The following is a 22625-nucleotide window of genomic DNA, read 5'->3' on the forward strand; positions in this document are numbered from 1 at the left end:
TCCCTGTTTCGCCTTAGAGATCCGAGGCAGGCATAGAAATTGAGCTGAATAAATATTGAAAATAAAAATAAAAGCCCTATGTGCTCTTTATGAGGTTATTTCAGGTTTTCCACAATCTGCACTGCCGGTGCGTGCTCTGGTAATTTGTCTCTTCTTGTCTCAAATGAAAAAACACAAGCTTAATTGTTGGATTTTTCTACTTAGTTAAATCTTCTTCTTGCCAGCTGATGCAGAGCTATTCTGGTTAATTAATTAATTAGCCCAGCGGTGTTCTCTTCTCTCGCGCCCAGTTATTGATGTTTTTGTGGGCTGCTGGAAGAACAAGTTAAACATTGAAGAAAGTTAAATAGAAAAATATGTTTAAAACACTATTTGTTTTTACCCACACTGCTACAGAGTCATTGCACAGATTTGATGATTCTTTTCCACTGAAGCAACTGTTCTGACGTTTTTTTTACAACTTAACATGATCCAGTATTTGTGGCTTCTGTGGCCGCTCTTCACCACAGGTTGAGTTGTCTTGCATTTAAATGAGGCCCATTTTCTCTTAATGGACAGATTATGAGAAAATGGGCCGGGGGAAACCAGTAAGAGGCCCACCCGCTCCTCTCATATGGGACCCCCCGAGGGACAAAGGAGCAAAATGACCTTGAATAATACAACCTCTTCATTTTCATCATTTTACATGTATTTATGGTAATCTTGCATCTTTTTGTGCTATTATTTTGTGTCCTTTTGTTGTGTTTTTCTAAGAAGATATTGTCATTATTGAGTCTGTGTTTGAGTGAATTTTCCTCTAAAAGTTTGCAAATTAATGAATCAAGAAAGAAAAGATTTAAAAATTAAAGTAATATCATAAGTAATATAACAAAATATGATAATAAAAAAAGATATATCAAGCAGGGATGGACACAATGAGCCCTTGAGTATTAATTGTATAACTGTGTGGATGTCAGAAGATCTATTTTATCTTTTATAAGATTAAAAAATGTCTTTCATTTTTTTTTTAAACATATACCTCTGGATAATTGATCATTATATCTCCATCACCGAATTTATGATATATGATCATGTATTTCATAACCTCTTTTATTATAACGTAGATGCATATATTTTTGTTTGTTATGTATGTTCCAAAAATACAGTGAATATATAGACTTGATCCAATTACTTCAGCAGTGTTTAATGAGAAAAGTATTGGTGAAAACATTTTCTACCAATGTTTCATGATAGTATGATTGTATTTTGTATTTTTACTGAGAACATGAGCACGTTCTTTCTTTGTGTGATGAATTCAGACATATCAACATATCTTGGAGCTCAACAGCAACATTGTACATTCAGTGGTGACTGGTTTACAACCCCTTTAAATAGGAGTCGTTGATAATTAAGCGTGTGACTAACAGTGCCTGTGCAGACAGTGCAATTTCTATGAAGACTTCAATCAAATTCATGAGATCAAAGAGGCGTTGGCGTATACAGACACACACGCACACGCACACGCACACACTCTGATGGAGAGATAGAGAGAGAGGGACTTTGATTATCCCATCGTACATCTCCGACTATGCTCATTTGAATGCAGCCGCCCAATCTTCAAAACTCTGCGGGCATTTCCAATGAGCAGCTGCACGCGATAAGTAATAGGAAAAAGGAGCAGTTGTGAATGTCATTTGCAGCGACTGCTTGCTGAGTGAGAGTGGAAGACACCCAAAAAAATTGAGAGCGTGAGACAGAGGGGTGGAGGGAGGCTGATTGAAGGTCCTAATGTTTCATTTTAACACCAATTTCAAGATGTCTTTGTCCCCGGGACTCCGAAGCTCCCAGGGGTGAAAGCCTCCAGGTGCCATCTTTGTATCTGGGAATTGCAAATCACAGAAGCAAGCTGCAGATCACTATTCTTCTCTGCACGAAGCCTAAATCGTCCCATTTCTCTCCATCTCTCTCGTGTGTTGTTTTCTCTGAGGAGTCCAAAGAGCCAACTTTTTCTTTCTTCTTTCCTCTGCCTACTTCTCCCCATGACGACTTCTATAATTAAAGAGACTGGTCAGAGGGGGAGGCCTTTTACGGCTGTTCTCCGACTCATTACCAGATGTTTAGAGGTCACATCAGTTTCTATACGCACACACACACACACACACACATACACACACACACACACACAGACACACATAAAGAAGAGTTTCACGCTTCCCTATTTGAGCGAGAAGAAGCGAAAACACGCTACATTCCGGTGGACTGATTCTTAGTGTTGATAGTGTCATTCATTTTCAGGTGACAGTGGAGATGATGCAGGACGGAAAAAATAAACAGATTTTTCATAACCCTGCCTAAACATGGTTCAACATAAATGACAAAACTTCAAGTAAAACAGGAGGCCATCAATTTCCCCGTCGAGATAAAACATGATCTATGCTCGCTGCGGCAGACAGGGCTGTCGTTTCCGTCCAATCCTCTGACAGGAAAGTCATTTTATATCTTGCGGTGCTTTACGTGTAAATGGTGAAGCTCCAATTGCACGACAGGTAACATGAACATCTGCCTCTGAGTTTATCAGAAGGAAACATACGGCTGGCTTCCTCCCGTTTGTCAGAAAACAAAAGATGAGAATGTTCCCAACCACAATCGGATGAGGAAATATGCAGAGCCCTATCACGACATGAGTGTTTGTCGTGTAAACAAATCTCTGTTTGGGGCTTATGTGTTTTAAAAAAAAACATACAGTGCCCTCTATATAGAAATAATCTTTTCATGCAAGGATATAATATTGCTAAATATTTTGTAACTGTCGATATAAACGCAAACATTTACTTGTTGGAAATAAAAAATGAAACAAAACTTAAATGTTCCAGTAATTTGTCATAATCCTATTTCTGGGTTAACATTTCTTTGTCAACACGAAGGGTTTGTATTTCATGTTAAAAATGTCCTGTTCTGACCGACTGGAGATATGCACATAATATGATTCAATATTCACACAAATATTCCTTTGTGAGAACACAGAAACATTTTCAATACTTCAAGTTCAAGTCCTGTGAATGAATCTCCAGTTTGGTTTGACCCGTGGTCAGAGTCAGAGAGAGCTCGGGCAGGTTGCCTCAGACCCTTGTGTGACCCACTGCCCACAAAGCCCATGGAAGCATGCCAGACCAGCAGCAGTCGAAAACCTGAAGTAGCTCCAGACCAACATAGTGGCTGGTGATTGTCCATCCTGGGGAAAGCAGCCCCTTGACCCTCCAGCCGGTCGAACGGCGAACCATCCTCATCGCATATTCAGTCAATGTTTGAAATAACATTCTGGTAAGGCATTGCTCCACAATGCACCACAGGAAAGGATCAAGTGACAGAAAAGTCCACATTACAGTAGTGGAACAAGAGGCAGGGACTGTGGAGAGAGAGGAGTCAGAGGTCAACAAATAGTTCAGGAATCCAGAGGATGGATCATAAACTCGGCTGGACTAACTCCCCAGAACCTCCGCCTCAGGACTGTTTCCGGAAAGTGAAAATCTCCCGGGTTCTGGATCCTCTCTTGCCCTCTGCTGGAGGCGTGGGGGTGGGGTTTGGAGAAGGTGAGGGTGTGGATGACGGGGAGGGTGAGGAGGGCTGTGGGGTGGACGTGCCTCCATAGGGGCAGCTCTGTGAGTCTGGGTGTTCACCCGAACACTCCACAGTGGGGATGTAGCGGCTGTCCCACATCCCCGGGCCACAGAGTTTACAAAGGTCGTGAAGGCTGCATGGGATCCTGGGTAGGAGGCGGAACTGGTAGAGGAGGCTGCGGGCCTGGGAGAGTGGGGCGAGAGAGGGCAGCATTAACTAACATAGCTAAATGTTGAAGAGTGAAGAAACAGACAAACACAAAACAGCGGCACATATCAGACCTAGTGGATTGAAACATTGAAATACAGCCTTGACTTCAAGCTAAAACCAAAAACTGCTGTCAAGGTTGCAGTTGCGCTATTTTACCTAGAGCTAAGAAGCTGCCCCGCCTGCTCCCGGAGAGGCAGGATGCAAAAATCTTGGGCAACAACAAAAGGCGTTGTGTGTTCTGCACGCTAACATGGACTCACTGCCTGTGGTTGCAGCAGTGCTAACACAGCATCCATAAACATGAGGGCGAGGGCACAGACACAATAGCAGAGAGGCAGATCATAAATCCTGTGCATGGCCTGGCAGCAGACCAGTCAGCAGCTCAAGGCCTCTGTGGGCAGGTTACAGTGCATCAGAGCTGCTCTGCTGCAGCATTGGGCCTGATGCAAACATGACAGCGTCTAGTACAGCATGAATATAACATAACACAGATTATTCTAATACTTTATGTATGGGTACTCATGTACTTTCGGTTTACAGACGTGCAGATATAAATAATTAAACACGCTCTGATGTCGGTACATGGCTGAGGGTTAAGAAAGTAGTAAGTAACCTTTCTTAGCACCAGTTCTCCATTCATGTGCATGGAGAGGTTGCTGAAGTGGAGCAGCATTTGGTCAGTGGCAAGCTGCTGCTCGGTCACATCCTCCCCGTAGAGAACAATGATGGCCACACACAGGAACAAGTGGAAATAGTCCGTCTGTAAAGAGAAGGAAAGAGGGCGATGAAGAAATCTACACTTAGAGTCCATTGAGAACATGATCTCAGAACTTGTATTTTAAGCCCTTAAAGCACAAATATACATATATTCACTTGAAAAACATAGATTGATAAAGACAATAATCATATTTTAAATCATTAGATAATAATAATAATAATACAGAGAAAGGTAACAGTAATTAGAGGGAGAGCAGAGAGTCTGAACAGATGGCAGTGATATTTGACCTCAGTGAGGAGAGGTGTTAAATCCTGTGTCCTGAGGGGGAACACGACACAGTTCACTGGATGTAGTGCATCAGTGTGAGGTGGAGAAGTCACTGGATTCTAATGAATAAAGTCTTATCACTGTTGAATTAAAAGAGGTAATAAAAGGCATTAAGCATCTGTAGTGACACAAGAGTAACATTAGCTCTGACTGATCCAACAATTAGTTTTTTGTTTGTGTCCTGATAAAATCCTCACATGCCTGTAGTGAAACCAGACGCTGCCAAACGCCCACTCATATATGCAAAGTGTTCTTTTCTTACGACCTGGTGTATGCAAAGGAGCCGTGCAGACTTTGCCCTGACCTGGTAGTGCGCCCAGCAGGCCTCCCACATGCGCAGAGCCTCGGTGTCGGGGAACTCTCGCTTGAAGCAGAGCAGGATCCAGCGGTGGCAGAAGAGCAGCTGGAGGCCGTCCTCCCCGAGTCTGGTCAGGTGCTGGTGGAACTGGGGCAGCATGAGGCGCAGCAGCTCCCGCAGGTACATCTGCAGCCGGGTCAGGATCAGTACACGCCATGTTACTAACGTTAGTCATAAGGACCTGGCTGCATGTGTTTCTCTTTATACGTGTGTGTCCACTAGGAAGCAGAGTCACATTTAACAAACCACAATGTCCAGAAACATTAAAAGAAATGAGGACTTATAAATCAATCTGTAAGTAACTAAACTTCTACATCGGTGAAACGAGCTTGAAATTAAAATAGTATGGAAAATGGCCAAAACCACGACAGGATGGTCAACATAAATCTGAGTTAATTTCCTCATATACTCGCTTCTGGCAGCATTAGGCTGAGATGTACGCCCAAACTTTGAATAGAAAAAGAATGGAGAACATTTCCAGACAGGATGTTGGATCCACCAATCAGCTTGCTCGATGTGAGCCTCTCCCACTGTGACCCGCTGGTCTCTGCTTAGCTTCTCACAGACATTTGGGTCATGCTAAAGTGAGGGATCATGTCAGAAGTTAATAATGCTTATAGCCTGGAGATTTCATACAAAAGAGGCGGATGTAATAATCATTTTGGTCAGTTGCACATATAAAAAGGGACGGAATCTATTGTGCAAAGAAGAATGAATAAAGCTCACGGCAAACATAACAAGACACCCTCTTTCGCCACGTTGCACAGCGAGAGGTGGGTGTGACTGTCTGATTCCTGGTGTCAAATGTTTATAGAAATGATTGGACACACTCCACCCTCCAAATTCTGACACCAGAAAGGTGAGAAGGGAAGGAGGGAGTTTCCCAGAGCTTGTTGACCATCCCTTGTGTACTTCTGACTGAGTGTACTGGCCCCTGTATCTCCACGCCCGCACATTTCCCCAAAACCAAAGAGGCACACAGAAACGTCCTACCAGCTGCCTCTCCATGTCCTCGTCGCGCGGGGAGCTGATGAAGATGGTGTTCTCCATGAGGCCGACGAAGCACCAGAAGGTGTCGCTTTCGTCCTGGATCTCGGTGAGCAGCGGGGCCACCAGGTCAGACATGCCCTGGCAGTAGCCCATGTCTGGATTGAACACTGCATAGTTGAGCAGGATCCGCCTGGGGGCAAGAACAGCCACAGACATCTTAGTGCCGACGTTACATCTCTCAGCAGAAAACACACTGACATGACGGGGCAATGGAGCAACACATGCATTTTGACTCTCCTTTATAGAAATGTTGACGACCCCACAGCTCAGCCAAACCACTGCAAAGCCCGGTCCCACCCAAACACCCTGAATGATCCAGCATGTGTCTCAGCCCGGCTGGTGGTGCCCAGAAAAACATGAGCCCTGCTTAGGGGCTGCTATGCCAACTCCTCTGGTAACTAGGGAGATAATTAATGATCTCTCTCGTTCCTTTTTTTGCATATGGTTACCACTTTGAAGGAGACTTCCCTGGCAGTCCTCGTGCATTAGCAAGTGTTGTATAAACAAAGTCAAAACCCAGAGGACGCTTCTATTGTTTTGCTGCGATATTAACCGAGACGTGAATAGACGTCGTTTGGAAAAAGGACGAGGAGTTTTTGAGGAAGCGGACTTCGCAGTGGTTTTGAATTTGGAATATTGAAGATAGCATCGGGACAATAGATGTGAGATAACAGAGGAGGCATGAGTGCTTTGTATTTGGACATGTGCGGCACAGCTATCACCCCTTCGCACGCACAGAAGAAGACATATTACCTAGACTAATACAAGGAGCCTCGTTGAGAGTCACTGAACTAATATGCCATTTAAATCCTCTTGCTCCTCGTTTAGAAAGCCATTAGCTCTTAGTATGCATCAAAAGTACTCAGGCGGCTTAGTTGGAGTCAATAAAGCATGAAACTCATTTGTGGCTCCCCCAGAGTTTGAAATATGAAATGAAGAGGTACGCCTGTGCACGGGACGGAGGAAATGGAATGATAAGGATGGTTTGAGAGACGGTGAAAGGAGGAAGGGGCGAAAGAGATAGAGATCAGGAGTGGAGGGGGGGGAGAGAGAAGTGGGTCTAACCTCATGATCTCCACGTTGGGGTTATTCTCTCCTCTGAAGAAGTGGTTGCTGCGGTCTGTTCTCACCACATCTTTATCTACTGTGAACTGGACCTTCCTCCAGAACTCACTGTGCTCCTCTGGGCTCATGGACAGTCTGAGGAAAACACGCAGACACCAGCTTGAACAGTTAGATAAAAAAAAAAGATACTGCAGCTGTTTTTCTTAACTGGTGTCCAAAGTTAACTTGCTTAGAAAGTAAAGAGCGATAAAAGAAAGTTCTACAGCACGGTCTCTAAGGAAATGCCTTCTAATTAGGATTAAAACACTTTCAAATATTCTTTACCTTAAATGATACTCTGGTGTAAAAAACCTAATACCTTGCTAAAACAAACTGAAAAACACGGGGGTGGGCAAGCAGTAGTCTGAAGGGTTATTTCACCATCAAGCACTCCATAGAGGATAATACCACAACCATAAAACCCCCAACCATCCCTCTAAATGTTAGGGACTGTATTAGCAATGCACTCTGTGTATGGCACTAATGTACTCAAGTCCTAACAAGCAGAGGGGATTTAATTAACACTGTTTGTTTTCCGTGTGGCCCCACCAGGAATAGTGAGCACACACCTGATGCAATGCCACGCAACTGTTTAGTTTTCGGCACCGTGCGCTTGTGTCATTGGACGCTGCCCGGCCTCATTTCTATGGTTCTCTCTCTCTGGAGGGTGCTGCTCTGGAGTTTAGTTTTCACCACTCAGGGTTGGTGTTAACAGAGGAGAAATAAACAGGAACATTGTCAATGGACTTATACCGCAAACCACAGCATTTGCATTCTGAATTTGTTTGGGGATGTCCATCTGTAGAAATACTAGTGAATAAAGATAAAACGGCACCAAACCCAATTAATTGTAAAATGAAATGCATATAAAAGAAGCACCAGATCATCAACGTGACTAATGCCTCTTTAAGAGAAATGTTTCTGCTTGAGTTTAAAATGATCCCGTTCATGATGCCGAGTGAGATTTATTACCTTCAAGCTCAAAAACAAAAGACAGTCAGAACTAAACCTGTTAAGTAATTAGTCAAACTGCAGAAGATGAAGCAGAAAACCCTGTCAACGCCTACGGTGGCACGACTTCCTGCAGCGGCCGCCGGCTCGGATCCGACTTGGTGTTTCCATCTTGGATTGACGGTCAGACAAAACATGATATGAACATCTTGGACATTTTAAGACTGTGAAATAAGCTATAATGAGAAGAATCAGTAATTTGTCTGAACAAACGGTGTGAAGGTGTATTTAAGGTCCTCGTCTCGTCTCCAAAAAATCTTAACCAAAAATGGGGCTTTTGGGAATTTCACTCTCCAATATGCCAGCAATTAAATGCAACAAATTTAGATTGTGTAGAGTTTGTAACAGGAAAACCAATAAATACACCTAAATAATCAAAAAGAAAAGATAACCTCATTTAAAAATTTGTTTCTAGAGCATTTTACCCACAGTTACATTATGTTCACTATTCTTCTCTTTCACTCCTCCTCACTCTGTTCACTTTGTACCTGCTGGTCTTTGTTACAGAGCTGCATTGCTTCCATTTCTAGCCGCCCAGTGATCAGAGCTGAGGGAGGGACAGGAGGTTAGGAGACGAGGAGGAAAACCACAGACATGTATCCTCACTCCTAATGATCAACCGGTGGCCCTGGAGGCTGCTCTAGTCAAATGGTCTTTAAAGGAATCCATATCATAGTCAGAACAGGGGCTCTAATTACCTGACTTTAATAAGACCTTCTCATGTACTCAAAATGTTAATAGGCCATACGGATGAAACGGGTCAAATTATCTTATTCATTCCAGACACAGAATGTGTTTGAATATGTGCGCGCTCACCCTTTTGATGGCGGGGCGGAGATAAATAAAGCCTTGTGGAAGTGCTGGTGTGTGTGTGTGACGTGTGTGCGTGTGCGTTCCAGCGCGGCGTCTGATGAGAGAGTATGATCTGATAAGCACTGACATGTTTTTTCTCCAGAGACCTTTTATTTCACACCCGGCACCTCCCCTTAACACCTCCCTGATTGTGCCTATTGATTGCTCGGCGTCTGCGATGAAAAAGCCACAATGGACTCACATATGGTTTCATGTTTGACTGACTGAGCATTTGGCAGCCGATGCCGCAGCCATGTGACAGTTTATCTGCCGCTTCACGTGTCAAAACACTGCTGGGTCTCGGTCGGACGCTTTAACACAAATTGATTTCCATAACGTCATATAAACCCTTGGAATGCCTTGATGCATTTCATTTTTGTGGCACAGATTACTCGCAGCCTTATTTCTGCACAGCACAAACACACACTTCCCCACCTCCTCTGCTGGATGTCATGAGAGTGGGTGCGTTTCTGCAGTCGCCAAGCCTCCCTCTCCTGGGAGGTTGAGTCGTAGCTGTAGTAGTGCAGCAGGAAGGGCCACACCTCGCCACGGATGGATGGGTCAATACCACCGAAGAAGATGGCCTGGTGAGGAGTGGGAGGTAAACAAACACGGTGAGCAAAAAAGAGAGTGTTCTCCAAAACCCGGCGGGCAAGCGGGGGGGGGGGGCACACAACGGGGATCACTTCAAAAGGATGACAGGGAACATGCAAACAAGACAAGCCCAGTAGAAACTCCAGATAATGTCCGAATGAGCCCCTGAGAGAACACAGCAGGAGATTCTCTGAAGGATTCACAGCAAGCATGTGGGCGTGTGAAAAATAATGATGCAGATGAGCTTTTGGTGATGAGGGCCTGAAGCCGGCGTAGATGTGCTGTAAACAAAAACACATTAATTTATTCTGCCTGCTGCGCCAGCCATCACCTGAACGCTGCGGAGATTTCAGTGTTGTTGTGAACACGTCTGACCAGATAATCTCCCGCTGTGTTTGTCATATGTGAAAGGCAAACTCCTGAGAAAACCCCGACCCAGATGTGCAGGCATGCTCTGAGTCAAAAAAAGGCTTAGATGTTTTATTTCTAGAGTTGTGCAAAATGTTGCACAACTGAAACTTCCTGAAAAAAAACATCGTCCAGCAGATGCAGCAATGTTAGGTTTCTATATTTGTGTTTACTGAGGAAACGTCCTGGTCACAGACAAACTGCCACTGACTCATTTGAGTAAGATGGTGATTCTTCAGTAGAGTCAATTTCACAGAAGTGAAGTGACTCACACGGCGGAATCGGCCGAGACCCACCCAGTCATTATTTACAGAATAGGGGAGCTGATTAAAACTGAAAGCTAGAGACTGCGTAGTTGACTTTCAAAATGACTTTCAATCGAAAAAAATGTGAAGCTTGACTGTATGGATTGCAGCAGTAGAAAGAAATGTATTGGATGACTTGTTTATCTATTTGACCCCTTCAGCGTTTTAAAAAAGATGAATGTATGCACAGACATACCTTACGAAGCTTATACTCCTCCTCAACCTGTCCACTGTGGTTGAGATGGCGCAGCCAGGTGGTGACGTCCAGCCGCCGGTAGAGCTTCTCCTCTGGGTGGCTCTCCGCTGATGGTAGCGTGGCCCTCTTAATGGAAAACTGCATGCAGGATTTCTCATTTGACACCTGAACGGTAGAGAGACAACCGACTTAAGAAGACAAAAATAATTCAACTGGGTAAAATTTCTGGTCACAAAAACGAAAGGCTGAAAAATGCATTTGTTTCACAATAAAAACTCTAGGCCATTTTGGATCGTAACCCGACCTGGTCTTTGAGCTGAGTTTCCCTGCAGCACTTCCACTGCTGGAAAACCTCAGCCAGCTTGTCCAGGCCGGCGTGATGGAAGTGCAGGATCTTATATTGGCTCTCTCTGCTGGCGATCACCAGCTGGCCACTGGTACATGCCTCGTCACTGCAGCAGCACAATTAAGTAAACAACACAAAGACCCATCGAAGCAATATGTTATTAATGTATTAAAAGACACAGCCTGTATTTCTTACTTATAATAATATCCTCCATTTTTATTCAAATTATCATCATTAAACAGACCAACACCGTCCCACACCCGGCAACACAGCGTGGAGCACTGCACAGTAGCGAGATGAGGCGACACCTCTTGACCTCCCTGTGACCTCTGAGAACAGGACTGACCTGAAGAAGAGTCTCAGCGACCTCATGTGACCCAGGTCCACCCTGAAGACTCCGCACAACTGCTCCAGAGCCAGCACCTTCTGCTGCTCCTCCCAGCGCACGCCCTGCGACCGGCCGCTGCTCTCCGACGGGGCATGGCTGTCCAGGCTGGAGGCCGAGCTGGCTGAGTGGGTCATGGCCTCCTCACACAGCTCTCTGGCAAAGAAATTAAAAATAAAAGATGCACACGTTTTCTGTGAATCAGGAGCTCCCACTTTTGGGGGAATTTGACTGCGAACTGAGACATATTTTCCATGAAGAGTTCAGACGCCGTTCATCCTCTCTGCACAAAAACCTCTCCTCTCTTGTGCCTCACATTCAGATCCAGATCTATTCTTCTATGTGGGACATTAATAATAAATATCATGTAGACAGTAGCCAGCAGCATTTAGCCGGTGATAATTGTGCAGACATATAGGATTATCCCCAGCTCAGTTCTGCCTTGTTGTTTTGCGTCTCAATATGGTTCCTCCAATGGGCTGGGAATGGGAGGAATGCATGGAGGCTTCTGAGGACACACACACACACATAAGGAGATCTGCACACACACAAATCACACTGTCTGCCGTCCAATTTCCCCTGTCATTCCCCCATGGCCAGCATGTTGTTCCCGGCACCGAAACCTGAGCTGACGGTTCCTCTGCTGCAGGAGCAGAGACACCCAGACACACACACACCCAGCCACGCACACACACAATGCATATATGTACAGAAAAAACACACACAACCCAGAAAAACAGACAAATCTACATGTGTGGCCAAAACAAACACGCACCCTGCACCACCACAAACACCCACAGAAGCTCTTCAGTCATCATAAGAGACACTGACTGGCCTGTTTATGTCTCTCACTCTTTACACACACACACACACAAGTGAACTGACCAGAGCTAATGACCATCATGCAAACATGTCTCAAGAAACACTAATGCTGAGAAACTGACCAACATATGAAATGCTCTGCACTGATATTTGAGAAGCAGGCGTCTAAATGAAGATTTGTGTACTACTCTCATTGAAATAAACATTTGTAAAAAACTAAATTCAACTTGAATGTGTTTATATTGTCTCCAATTAAAGAAAATGTAAATGATTGAATTTAACAAGTACTCCTTTGTAAAATTACACATCTTTTTATTCTAAAAAACTATAATCATCAGGAAACTATCATCAATATAGAGTTTTTACAGGCAAACACAAGTGTCGTGTTGGTATTTTGGTTGAGACGAGGGAGGGAGGCCAGGTTTAATCTATTATACCACGAATCCATCATGTCTGGCTAATCATTTCCCTGTAAGCAGATGGGAAAATAACATGGCTGATCAATCCAAGCTGCACAGTTTCCTCGGCTATCTGGTGATTTACTGCTCTCTGTCTAATGTATCACGCCACAGACCAGACTGTGGAATAGGAGGAGACTGGGACAGAGGCACAGAGAGCTCTGTTAAGGGAGTTAAGCAATCTGAAATGTGGAGCGGCTCGTTTAAAGGACTACCGTACTCACTGCTTCGTGACTCCTATGACTGTGGGGTGTTTAAAAGGCCTATGAGGCCATTTACAGCCGATGTTTCCTTCATTCCTCTTGCATGCTTCAAGCGCATATGCAACAACATTTTTTTCCTATTGAAATAAAAGGAGAAAAAAAAACTTGGAAATCTGTCAGAAAGCAAACGATTCTTGGCATTTAGGCATGGATCACCCGCTGTGCTACGTTCAAGCAGAAAATCAATGAATGATTAACAACGTCTGTCAGTGTCAACAGCCTGAATCTATCCATGTACCGTGGGCAGCAAATGGAGGCAGCAGCCACATCATAGACTGTACAAAGAGTACATTATGTAAACAAGCCAGGCTCCTGTCCCACCAGGCCAGGGCTGGATCAAACTGCCCCCAAGGCTCTTCATAACACCTCTCTCCACATGAAGCAGCCTCTACCCCAGGGGGAAGGTGCTGCCAGGTCACCCTGTGAACCAGGGCCGAGTGCGACAGGCCTCTGGGGACACGCAGGCCCTTCGGCTAATCCCTGAAGGGAGCCGAGAGACGGGGAAGGGCTTGGGTGAAGGGGGTTGAGCGGGCTCTGCTGGCACACACCGGAGAGTGGTCAGTATGGTTTGTATTCCTCGTGTAGTTTTCCAACTTCCAAAGAATAAAAATACTGTACAAGAAAGTCAGATGTACTCTCGTCCAGAACTTTCTACATGTCAGGCTCATCTCCAGAAAGACGGCCAGGACCCCCGAGCCGGATCTCATGATACAAGTGAGGGGTTAGTTTCATTCAGGTACAGGTGTATACAAAGCCAAAAAGATTGAATTTTAATGACTTTAAGATCTTATTCTGTTGATCAGTGTCAAAATACGATATTAGATCTATCGTAATAAAACCATAGTTCTGAGGTACAACTTAAAGCTAAAAGTAAAGACAGCGAAGAAGAGTGGCATAATAAACTACTGTTGAACTTTTAAGAAACTCGTTAAGAAGCTTGACAGAGATTGCTGTGGATTTCTCTTTTTCGCTCCCCCCCCAGCCCCCTTTTCATCCGCTCTCGCACTCCCATACGCGGCTCTTTCTCTTTGAGTGATTCCAAGTGACATGTTTCCAGTTCCTGGCCCCTTAACAGTGTCAATTAAAGCAAGAGAGAGAGAAAGAGAGATTGAGTGGGTTCCAGGGTTTTGGCTGCTGCTCCGGTCTCTTCAGTCCTCTAATCCGGAGAGCTGACATTCAGCCCAGCACAACAACCCCGGGAGCACTGGGAATCAAAGGGCTTCACACAGACTTTAGGAAGGGAAGGGGAGGAGGGCAAGATATTTGAGAGGTGGGCAACACAGACAGAAACATTATTGAGGAAAAACGGAGAGAATGAGCACGAGAGAAAAATGCAAAAATGGAGAGAGGAAGGAGTGGACGGACGGAGGCCGAGGGAAGAAGACGGGGAGAAGAAGGGAAAAACTGGCAGAGAAGAGGATGGATACGAGTGCCAGAGAGCTGAAGAGAGGCACTAATAGTGAGTGAAGCACAGGGGAGAGGAGGAAGAGAAGGACAGAGTAAAGGTTAGAAGCTGTGAAGCTCAGAGTGTTGCCAAGTCACACACTGACTGCACTTACAGCAGGCTGGGGTCTGAGAGTGGTTAAACACACACTCACTCACTCTCTCACTCTCTCACTCTCTCTCTGTGTGCTCGACACAGACTCACACATTCTGGGCAACATGTCAGGCCGAATAGCTGCTGCGGAAACGACCAAGGAGGGAATCATTAAGTCAAAGGGCTGCGAGGTCCGTGCTGCAGCCCAGTCACTGTCCAGATGGCTCCCTTGATTAGACAACGCTCTCTGGAAGAACTGAGGTCTTGAGTTTGTAGGATTTGTGGACTTATTTTGTTCCCTCTGCGTCATTATAAAACACTTGGATTGAAATCTGCTTCAAATGCAGTGAACCCACTTTGAAGTCATGTTACAGGCACTACTGAAGTCATCTACCTGCTCCCCGCGTAGTGCAGGAAGCCACCATGCGGCCAAAGAGTGTAAATGATTCCTCCTGAAATCAATTATTTTCTTTTTGGCTCCACCTTGTGGCAGGTTAAAGTAATAGATACATCACTTGATAATTAACATGGTCACTTGTGTAACAAAGAACATTCAGGGTTACTGTGCAACGACAGACTATTAAAACATGTAAGTAACAATTTCTCAGATGAACTAGATTATTATTATAAGAGCTCAGTCGGTAAGTCAGTGGTGGGTCATAATAAAGTACATTAACTTTGTAACTTTCCTTTAGTACATTTTTCATGTATCTGTACTTCACTGTAGATATATTTTCGGGTACTTTTCTTTACAATTTACTCCACAACCGCTATCTACTCCAAGGGAAATGTGTTACATTTTTTCACATTGTTTTTTTCTATTTTTAAAAGTAATAATTAAAAAGAATGGAATTGGTCCACTGATCCAATCAGAGCGGGCAGGTAATATAAGACCCCGCCATCATCATTGCTGTTGAGGAAATACATTAAATGGATTTGGAAGAGGCCACCGCCGAGACGCTGCCATGAATTAAAGCTTGGTAATCCTGGAAACGAGGATGAGCAGGCTAAATATGAAAAAATGCATCCGATACGTCCCATCGGCGCTCTCTTCAAAACAGAATTCCCTGGGAGATTCTCCAAAAACTCCAAACTGTATCATTTCATCGAAATAATTTTTTTGTAAGTGAATGATAGAGACTGAACCAATCTCTGCTGTGTATGAACAATATGGTTAATTTCAACCCTTTCACCGACCTGGTTTCATTGTCCAGGAAGACGGAGCCGCTGCTTTCACAGAGGGCCTCACTGACGGGGGACAAGCAGAAGGGGGAGGAGAAGGTATCCGAGTCCGAACCCATGGTGCTGTCCCTGCTCACTTCGTCCGACAGCTCGCAGGAACCCTCGTCCCCCTCCTCCACGGCCAAGGGCAGCTGGTGCGGGCGTGAGGAGGCGTCCGCTCCGGCTTCCACCACCAGGCCGTGGCTCTCTGTGGAGGTGCTGCTGGGAATATTCCTCTCTTCCTCCTCATCTTCCTCCTGCGCTGCTGGAGGACGGGAGTGGGGTCTGGAGGGGATGGTTGGTTTAAAACACAATCACTATCATGAATAATACTGATATAAATTTCATTATAGTGAAGCTTTCCCTGAAACTCCACTGATAACTTGCCAGAAGACATACTGAGGAATCTTCTGAATCAAAATGCAAACATAATATAATTTGATTGCTGAAAATGAATTCACATTTAAGAATCAGACAAAGAGCTCTCCGCTTCTAAATATTAATAAGGATCATCATCATGATCAACTCCTCATAGCTGAATGATGTTCTGTGTTTTAACTTTCAAACTAAATTTAGAACTTATAATAATCTGTTTAAATGGACCAGAGACATTTTAAGTAACGACATCCCCCACCGTCGGCCTCGGCGGCGTGCGTTCCTGCGGACAGGCGAGCTCTCGGGCGTGATGTAGCGCAGCGCCTCCTCATCTTGCTTCTGGATGCGGGAGTTGGGCACCCAGGTCAGAATCAGAGTGGTGCCCAGAATCTCATCCTTCTCCACGTGGACACACAGGTAGCCTGCAGGGGGCAACATAAACAAGCGTTACCTGAGGAGGAGGAGCTCTGCTGGGATTAGTCAGGTCACATGAGAGGAGAGGGCAACAGTTTTTTTGTAATTAGCTGGCAAACATAAAACCCAAGAAGAGATAAGCACACAGTGAGATGACGACAGGGAGGCAAACCTGAGGGTGAGAAACAAACTTAAAACACAGAAGGAGAATCACAGGAGGTAAGGGATGGGAAATTGAGGAAACGCTAGTTAGTTGTCATACTGTTGAGGGTAAAGGGAAAAAAACTGAATCGTACGTCATTCACATACACGAATGAGAAAAACAAACCAGGTTAAAATAATGTCAATATATTGCATGTTTACAGCAGCAGCACATAGTGGCCGAAGTATATTAAAATAAAAGCCTGAATGATGCTGACAGCTGTAAACATCCTTTTTCAATCTTATCTATGAGGGAGCTTAATTATATTATGGGGAAAAAAAGATTCTAGTGTATATTTGTAGATTATGCCCTGCAGTGTAACTTGTCGTCTCCTGTTTTGTCCAGATCTCATGTTCCTTGTGGCCTGAATCAGCGGCTGTGCTTATACCACAAAGAAAAACAGCTGGAAAGACCAGTTCAACATCACTCCGGCCTAACCTGGGTGGTGCTCAGCCAGGCCAGGCAGGGGCTCCGCAGGGTGCACGCAAACATTATTTTTGGAGAAGATGATCTCGCCGTCCAGTCCCGAGCGCAGCGATGAGCCCCCGGCCCCGGGGTTGAAGGTCAGGAGGTCCGAGGCCTTGGAGGAGGCGCGGCGCAGGAGCCGACCCAGAGACATCTCCTCAGGCAGGGGGACACTGGGCCCATCCTCTGAATGTGGAGCAGGAGGTGGGAGTTTTGGGAAGAAGAGGAAGGGAGGACAGTGTCCAGGATGAAAATGTCCCGGGAGAGATAAGGAGCAGGAAGAGAGGATGATATAAGAGAGAAAGAAAACAGGAGTCAGATAAAAAGACACTATAAGAAGGCTGCACAGACCATCACCTACACTTCACCTCCTTTCTCACCGGTGTGCTTGTACTTACTGCAGTGTCCTTACCCACAATGCCCTCTGTCCTGTACCTACATTTCCCTGTGCAACACCTGCACTCTGCATTAGCAAGATCTGTGGATACTGTTCTAGTGTATAAACATGTCCCTCCTTCAGTACACAACACACACAAGCACACACACGTACCAGCTATGTAAATAAGGACTCGTGTAAAGCAAACACACTTGACTCCTTCAGTGTGAAATTCCTCGCTGTTATCAGTAGACAACAGATGTAGCCAACATCAGTGGTGAACTGGGATCAGCTTGTCCCACTAACATTGTTTCACTCGTCTGAGACACACTTCACGTCGAGCAGAAAATGAAGCAGCTCTCTGATGCCGAGCGCGGTGCTTTGAAGAGGTTTGGATGGGATCTTACCTTTCAGGCTCAAAGGACGCTAAAAGCAAATCTAATAAAACATCGCTTTTTTGTTTTGCTTCTGTCTGATTCCCTTTAAATACAAGAGAACCCATTGATTAATTTTCCCTCTCTTGTTTTGACATGTGCGTTTGTATCTCTGGACCTTCTCCGTGTGTGTAACCTTGCTCTCATGTTGTCTGAACACTGTGTCACATACTCCCCATTCCGTCTGAGGAATGTTCCCTCCTCTTCCCCTCACAGGGCATGTTTACCTCTGCCTGATTAAGCAGGCACCCCACTTCCTGATGCCAGGGCCCAGACAGGAGGGCTCCTGGCACCAAGTGCAGGCAGGACCTAGAGGTTGTCATCATTTGGCTCACATTTTGAAAAGTATGACCGTGGATGTTGATTCTTTGCTCAGAGTTTTAAACTTCATGCTTTATGCATTATTATGATCCTCTTTCAATTTAAGTCTTGTTTAGTCTATGCAAATATCAGAAAGGGAAAATAAAGGTTGTGTTTTTAGGTGTGTTCATAAAAACATGGAAGCTGAAGAACATGTGTTGCGTTTATGTGTAGGGTATTTTAAGATCACTGTGACAAAATCTTTCCAATTACAAAAAAGCAAAGAAAAAGGATTACTTGTGACATCAATGTAAAACAATGTACATTTAAATCATAGAAACGTCTGAATCATAGTCTGGTGTCAGGTGCCTGTGAAAGATGGAAACTAATTTTTCTAGTTATTCCGACACCATATGGACGCACATTTAATCCAAATTCAATAAATGACTGATTTGATACATTTACAGACTTTTTCTTTTGGAAATAAGTCTAAAAACACTTAGTTATCTAAAACAGCAACATCAGACTGAACTACTGAATATTAGCCACTGGGCTATTTGCCCATGCTAACTCCTTCAGTGCCACCCGACTGAACGACTTTAATAACCCAGGATGGACTCACACGGTGTCTCTTCCTTCCAGATACACACAAACTGAAAGATATGTCACCCAAGCATCACATGCAGAATGACTAGCTGGCATTTTCAATACGACACACCACTGTTACCAGTGGACTCACAACAACAATAACTGTGTTACTATCCAGCGGTTATTTTGGTCTGTATGTGATTAGAGGATGAGCCGGGCCAGTTTGATATGGCTCCTTCATGTAGGCTGTTCGCGGACAGACTCCTCTCACTCCTTTCTCCTTGCTTCATCTTTTATGCTGTCAACACCTCAGTGTGCTCGCACACGGCCTCTCTTCTCTGACCTTTCGCTCTTCTATCCAACGGCTCACATCCTTTGGGCCTGAAACACCATCCTAAACTCTGTCTAATACCTGTGAGCCACAGAATACTCCACATTTTTCCCAAACTTCTAACAAATCGCCTGCCAAAATGAAAGACCTTTAACAGGAACCTGAAACCTGCACCGTGGAAATTTGGCTCAAAGAATAGAAGCCACAAGCTTCTAGGGTCTCAGCTTCTCACCTCTGGCCATGTTAATTAGGTTGTCAGGTGACATTTGGATACAGGAGCCAATACAGACCCCCCCACCCCTTTTAATCTGCACTGTATAATAACAAGCCTGGGGCTTGAAGCGAGAACTGCCACAAAGAAGCATGAAAAACAAGGTCCTTGTGGACTCTGCACAATGAAACTTCATTGGTGACTCACTGGTGTTGTGTGTACATATTTAAAGCTAAGCTAAATCTAACACATACATCTACATTACAAACTTTTGGTCAACAAAAAAGGGTTCTTTGATTTGTGACGGTTTCACACTCACACAACTTGTAAAACGTGTTGAGGAGAGCTCGGAGAGACATGAAAAAGTTCCTAGATCAGCCATTCTTTCCAGATCTGCTCCAAAACGTAATGGGACCTTCTTTTGGAAATGCATAGACTCTTTATGAACAAGAAGAACATGGCTTCATTTCTGTGTAGTGGGAGGAAGTAGAGATGTATCGACCATTGTTATATAGTCTCTCAACCCACGACCAGTGTGTAGCACGTTCTACTGGGAACAGTACCTGACACAGGAACCTTTAAACATTGTGTGCAAGTGTACCGAGGAGTACTGGTGCTGCTTTAAAAGCCGCGGGGGTGTTCACACCAAACACAGTTGTTGGGGGGGGGTTTACTGTTTACAGCACAATAACATCTTTTCACGGTATTATTTGTGAAAACAACCTCCCTTTGTGTCTGGAGTTGTTGCACAGCAAGTGTATGTCAGCTGGTAAGTAGTCAGAAAAATATGCTTGAGGCTATTTCAACAGTAACAGCATAATATAGACTGTATCCCAAAGAGAACTCACAAGTTTGTGTTTTAATTATTAAATGCTCCACTCAAAAATACATTTTAAAGCCATTATTATTGTTCATATACCAGTGTTTGTATTGGCAACCTGCAGAGAAAGTGCAGGCCCCAAATATCTGACTTCCTCTGGAGGTGATATCTGAAAAGAGCTTAATAAACACAACCAATGAAAACATTTGCTGGCTTCCTGTCTGTCACTAGCTAACCTGGCTGCACGCACCTTGTCCGAGCTCTCACATTGTATGACCGGAGTCTTCACACACCATAGAGGCACACACCGCTGCAGCAGAGACGATAGTTAGCGATGGAGTCATGGAGAAGTCGTTTTCTAAAGCAGTTTCAGACATGACCTATTGTAAAGCCCGGAGAATTGGGTTCGGATGTTGCTGGTTACAAATGCACAATGCAGCGGGTCGTTCATAACAGCATCATATATTTGTCGGACTCTCCTGACTTTCTACGGACTCCATTCAAGAGGGCCAGGTGAAGAACGTCTCACTTGGACATTTGCGTTCACAGGGAAAATACGGGGGTTAGGGTCCAGACATCATCTGGAGGTCCTGTCTCAAAGCATTTTTATTAACCACGTATGGCCTCAGGGGGCGCTGTTGCTCAGATAAAAAGTTGCCTAGTGTTGCTTTAAGGCTAGGAGCTTGACACTGATGCTAAAACAGATTGTATTAAACTCCAGCACACCGCACAGGAGGCTCTTGTTTTTTACTGCTTAGTCAGGGAATAAACATGAGGTTTGAATACTGAGGTCAGCACCAAACCTTGTTTACCCTCAGTAGTAACTGTATTAGCATCTCTAACTGTAATAGTAACTGTAATAGTAACTGTAATAGTAACTGTAACCGCAAGGGCTGTGTAGCTGAGGCGTGCCGGGATGTCTGGGGCTCCATCAGCTGCCTCCACGCCGGCTCTGACAGTCAGCATCCGGCTGACAGCAGGATGACAGAGGGGAGGATGGGACCAGGCTTCTGCCACCTCAGCATTAAACACAGCCGGGCCCACGCTGGTAACGTTCGCCGTGGTGTTTGTGTCCGGAGCCCCGGAGACTCTCCCGGTACCATCCCGGACATGAATATTTCAGTCCGGCTGCCTCAGCCCCCGGGCTCGGCCCACATCCCTCGCTAGTTAACATGTCCACGTTAACGCAGCAACTTAAAGTTTGTTCTTAACCGGAGGAACGTGTCCTCCCTGCGGACATGCACCTGTTCCAGCAGGGGGGATAAATTAAGAACAAGCGGCACCGGGCGGAGGAGCGCTCACCTTCAGCACCGCCGCAGAAGCTCACAGCCCGAGTCCGACATCCATGTCACCGGGGCGGGCAAGGGACCGAGCAGCATGTACCGGTGTCTTCTCCCCTCCGTTCCCCCTAGATCCGGCTCAGGTGTCGGGTGCTGGAGTTCCGTTTGCACCCCTGTGTTTTCCGACAGTTACACCACACACACACACACACACACACACACACACATCCACATATACACACACAGACACACAATCACACACTCAACAAACACCCGACTGATGCCGTTACTCGAGCAAACACCACACTTCCGGTTTGAACCTTCAACGTAAAGCCCACCAACTGTCCCTCTTTCAAAGGTTTTCTTAATTGAATTTGCACAAACTGTCATTCGTTCATCGTGCCATGTTATAAATCGATTGAAAGACTTTTGAAATCATCTTTGTTGTCTTTAAAATCCTGAAAAGCAAATACATTTATGCCTTTGGCTATATCTGTGTTTCTACATATTTTTAGACGTATATACATATCTTGGAGAGAGAAGCCTCCAACAATTGAATTGAATCAGAGTGTAATGATAATTCAAATCCTTGATGATCATCATCATATCCAGTGCCTTATCTACTCCAAGTTGTTTCTTCTAAGGTTTGTTTTTGACATACACCATGTGCTTAAACACGGAACAATTTTCAAAATGTATCCAATGATGTGTAACTTTGCTCAAAGCCGACGGTATCCAAGGAAAGACTTAAATTTGCACTTTACTGAATCAGATAATATAATGGGAATCTTGTGGCCCCTTTGTGGCCCCTGATTTAAAAAACCCACATCTGCCACTGAGTGAGCCACATATCAAAGCACTCTGTAACACGAAATTATATTGAAAAGCAAAAAAGTTAAACACACACACAAGCTGCATGTTAAAGTCATTTCTTATTATAATATCCCGTGCAGATGATTTTAAATAACTTGTTTGGTTTTAATTTGTAGGCTCAATGTGTGTTACTTCCTGCCATAACCCGGTTGCGTATGTCCAGCTTGATTCAGCAGGTCCAGACAGATCCCTCC

General features: G+C 44.7%; 1 protein-coding gene across 1 annotated transcript; it reads right to left on the reverse strand.

Moving 5' to 3' along the window:
• Positions 1–1233: 1233 nt before the first annotated feature.
• Positions 1234–21730, reverse strand: tbc1d16 (TBC1 domain family, member 16). The gene is made up of 13 exons (XM_062408797.1): positions 21581–21730; positions 17192–17404; positions 16397–16559; positions 15739–16047; positions 11423–11617; positions 11035–11182; positions 10731–10895; positions 9663–9811; positions 7326–7460; positions 6204–6390; positions 5157–5336; positions 4421–4567; positions 1234–3780 (listed from the first exon to the last, which is right to left on the reverse strand). Exons 2-13 carry the CDS (start codon positions 17370–17372, stop codon positions 3481–3483), a joined length of 2259 nt encoding a protein of 752 aa, XP_062264781.1. The 5' UTR covers positions 17373–17404; positions 21581–21730; the 3' UTR covers positions 1234–3480.
• Between the last annotated feature and the right edge of the window lie 895 nt (positions 21731–22625).

The sequence above is a fragment of the Platichthys flesus genome, chromosome 16 (assembly GCF_949316205.1).
Source record: "Platichthys flesus chromosome 16, fPlaFle2.1, whole genome shotgun sequence".
NCBI classification, from domain to species: Eukaryota; Metazoa; Chordata; class Actinopteri; order Pleuronectiformes; family Pleuronectidae; genus Platichthys; species Platichthys flesus.

Bases quoted from the DNA above. Each gene is read 5' to 3' on its own strand.
- tbc1d16 (XM_062408797.1), bottom strand. From the start codon at position 17,372: ATGTCTCTGGGTCGGCTCCTGCGCCGCGCCTCCTCCAAGGCCTCGGAC. The intron at 7,461-9,662 runs GTGGGGAAGTGT...TGTTTTCCTCAG, and splicing joins CATGACATCCAGCAGAGGAG to ACTGTCCATGAGCCCAGAGG. The intron at 6,391-7,325 runs GTTAGACCCACT...TCTTGCCCCCAG, and splicing joins CCCAACGTGGAGATCATGAG to GCGGATCCTGCTCAACTATG.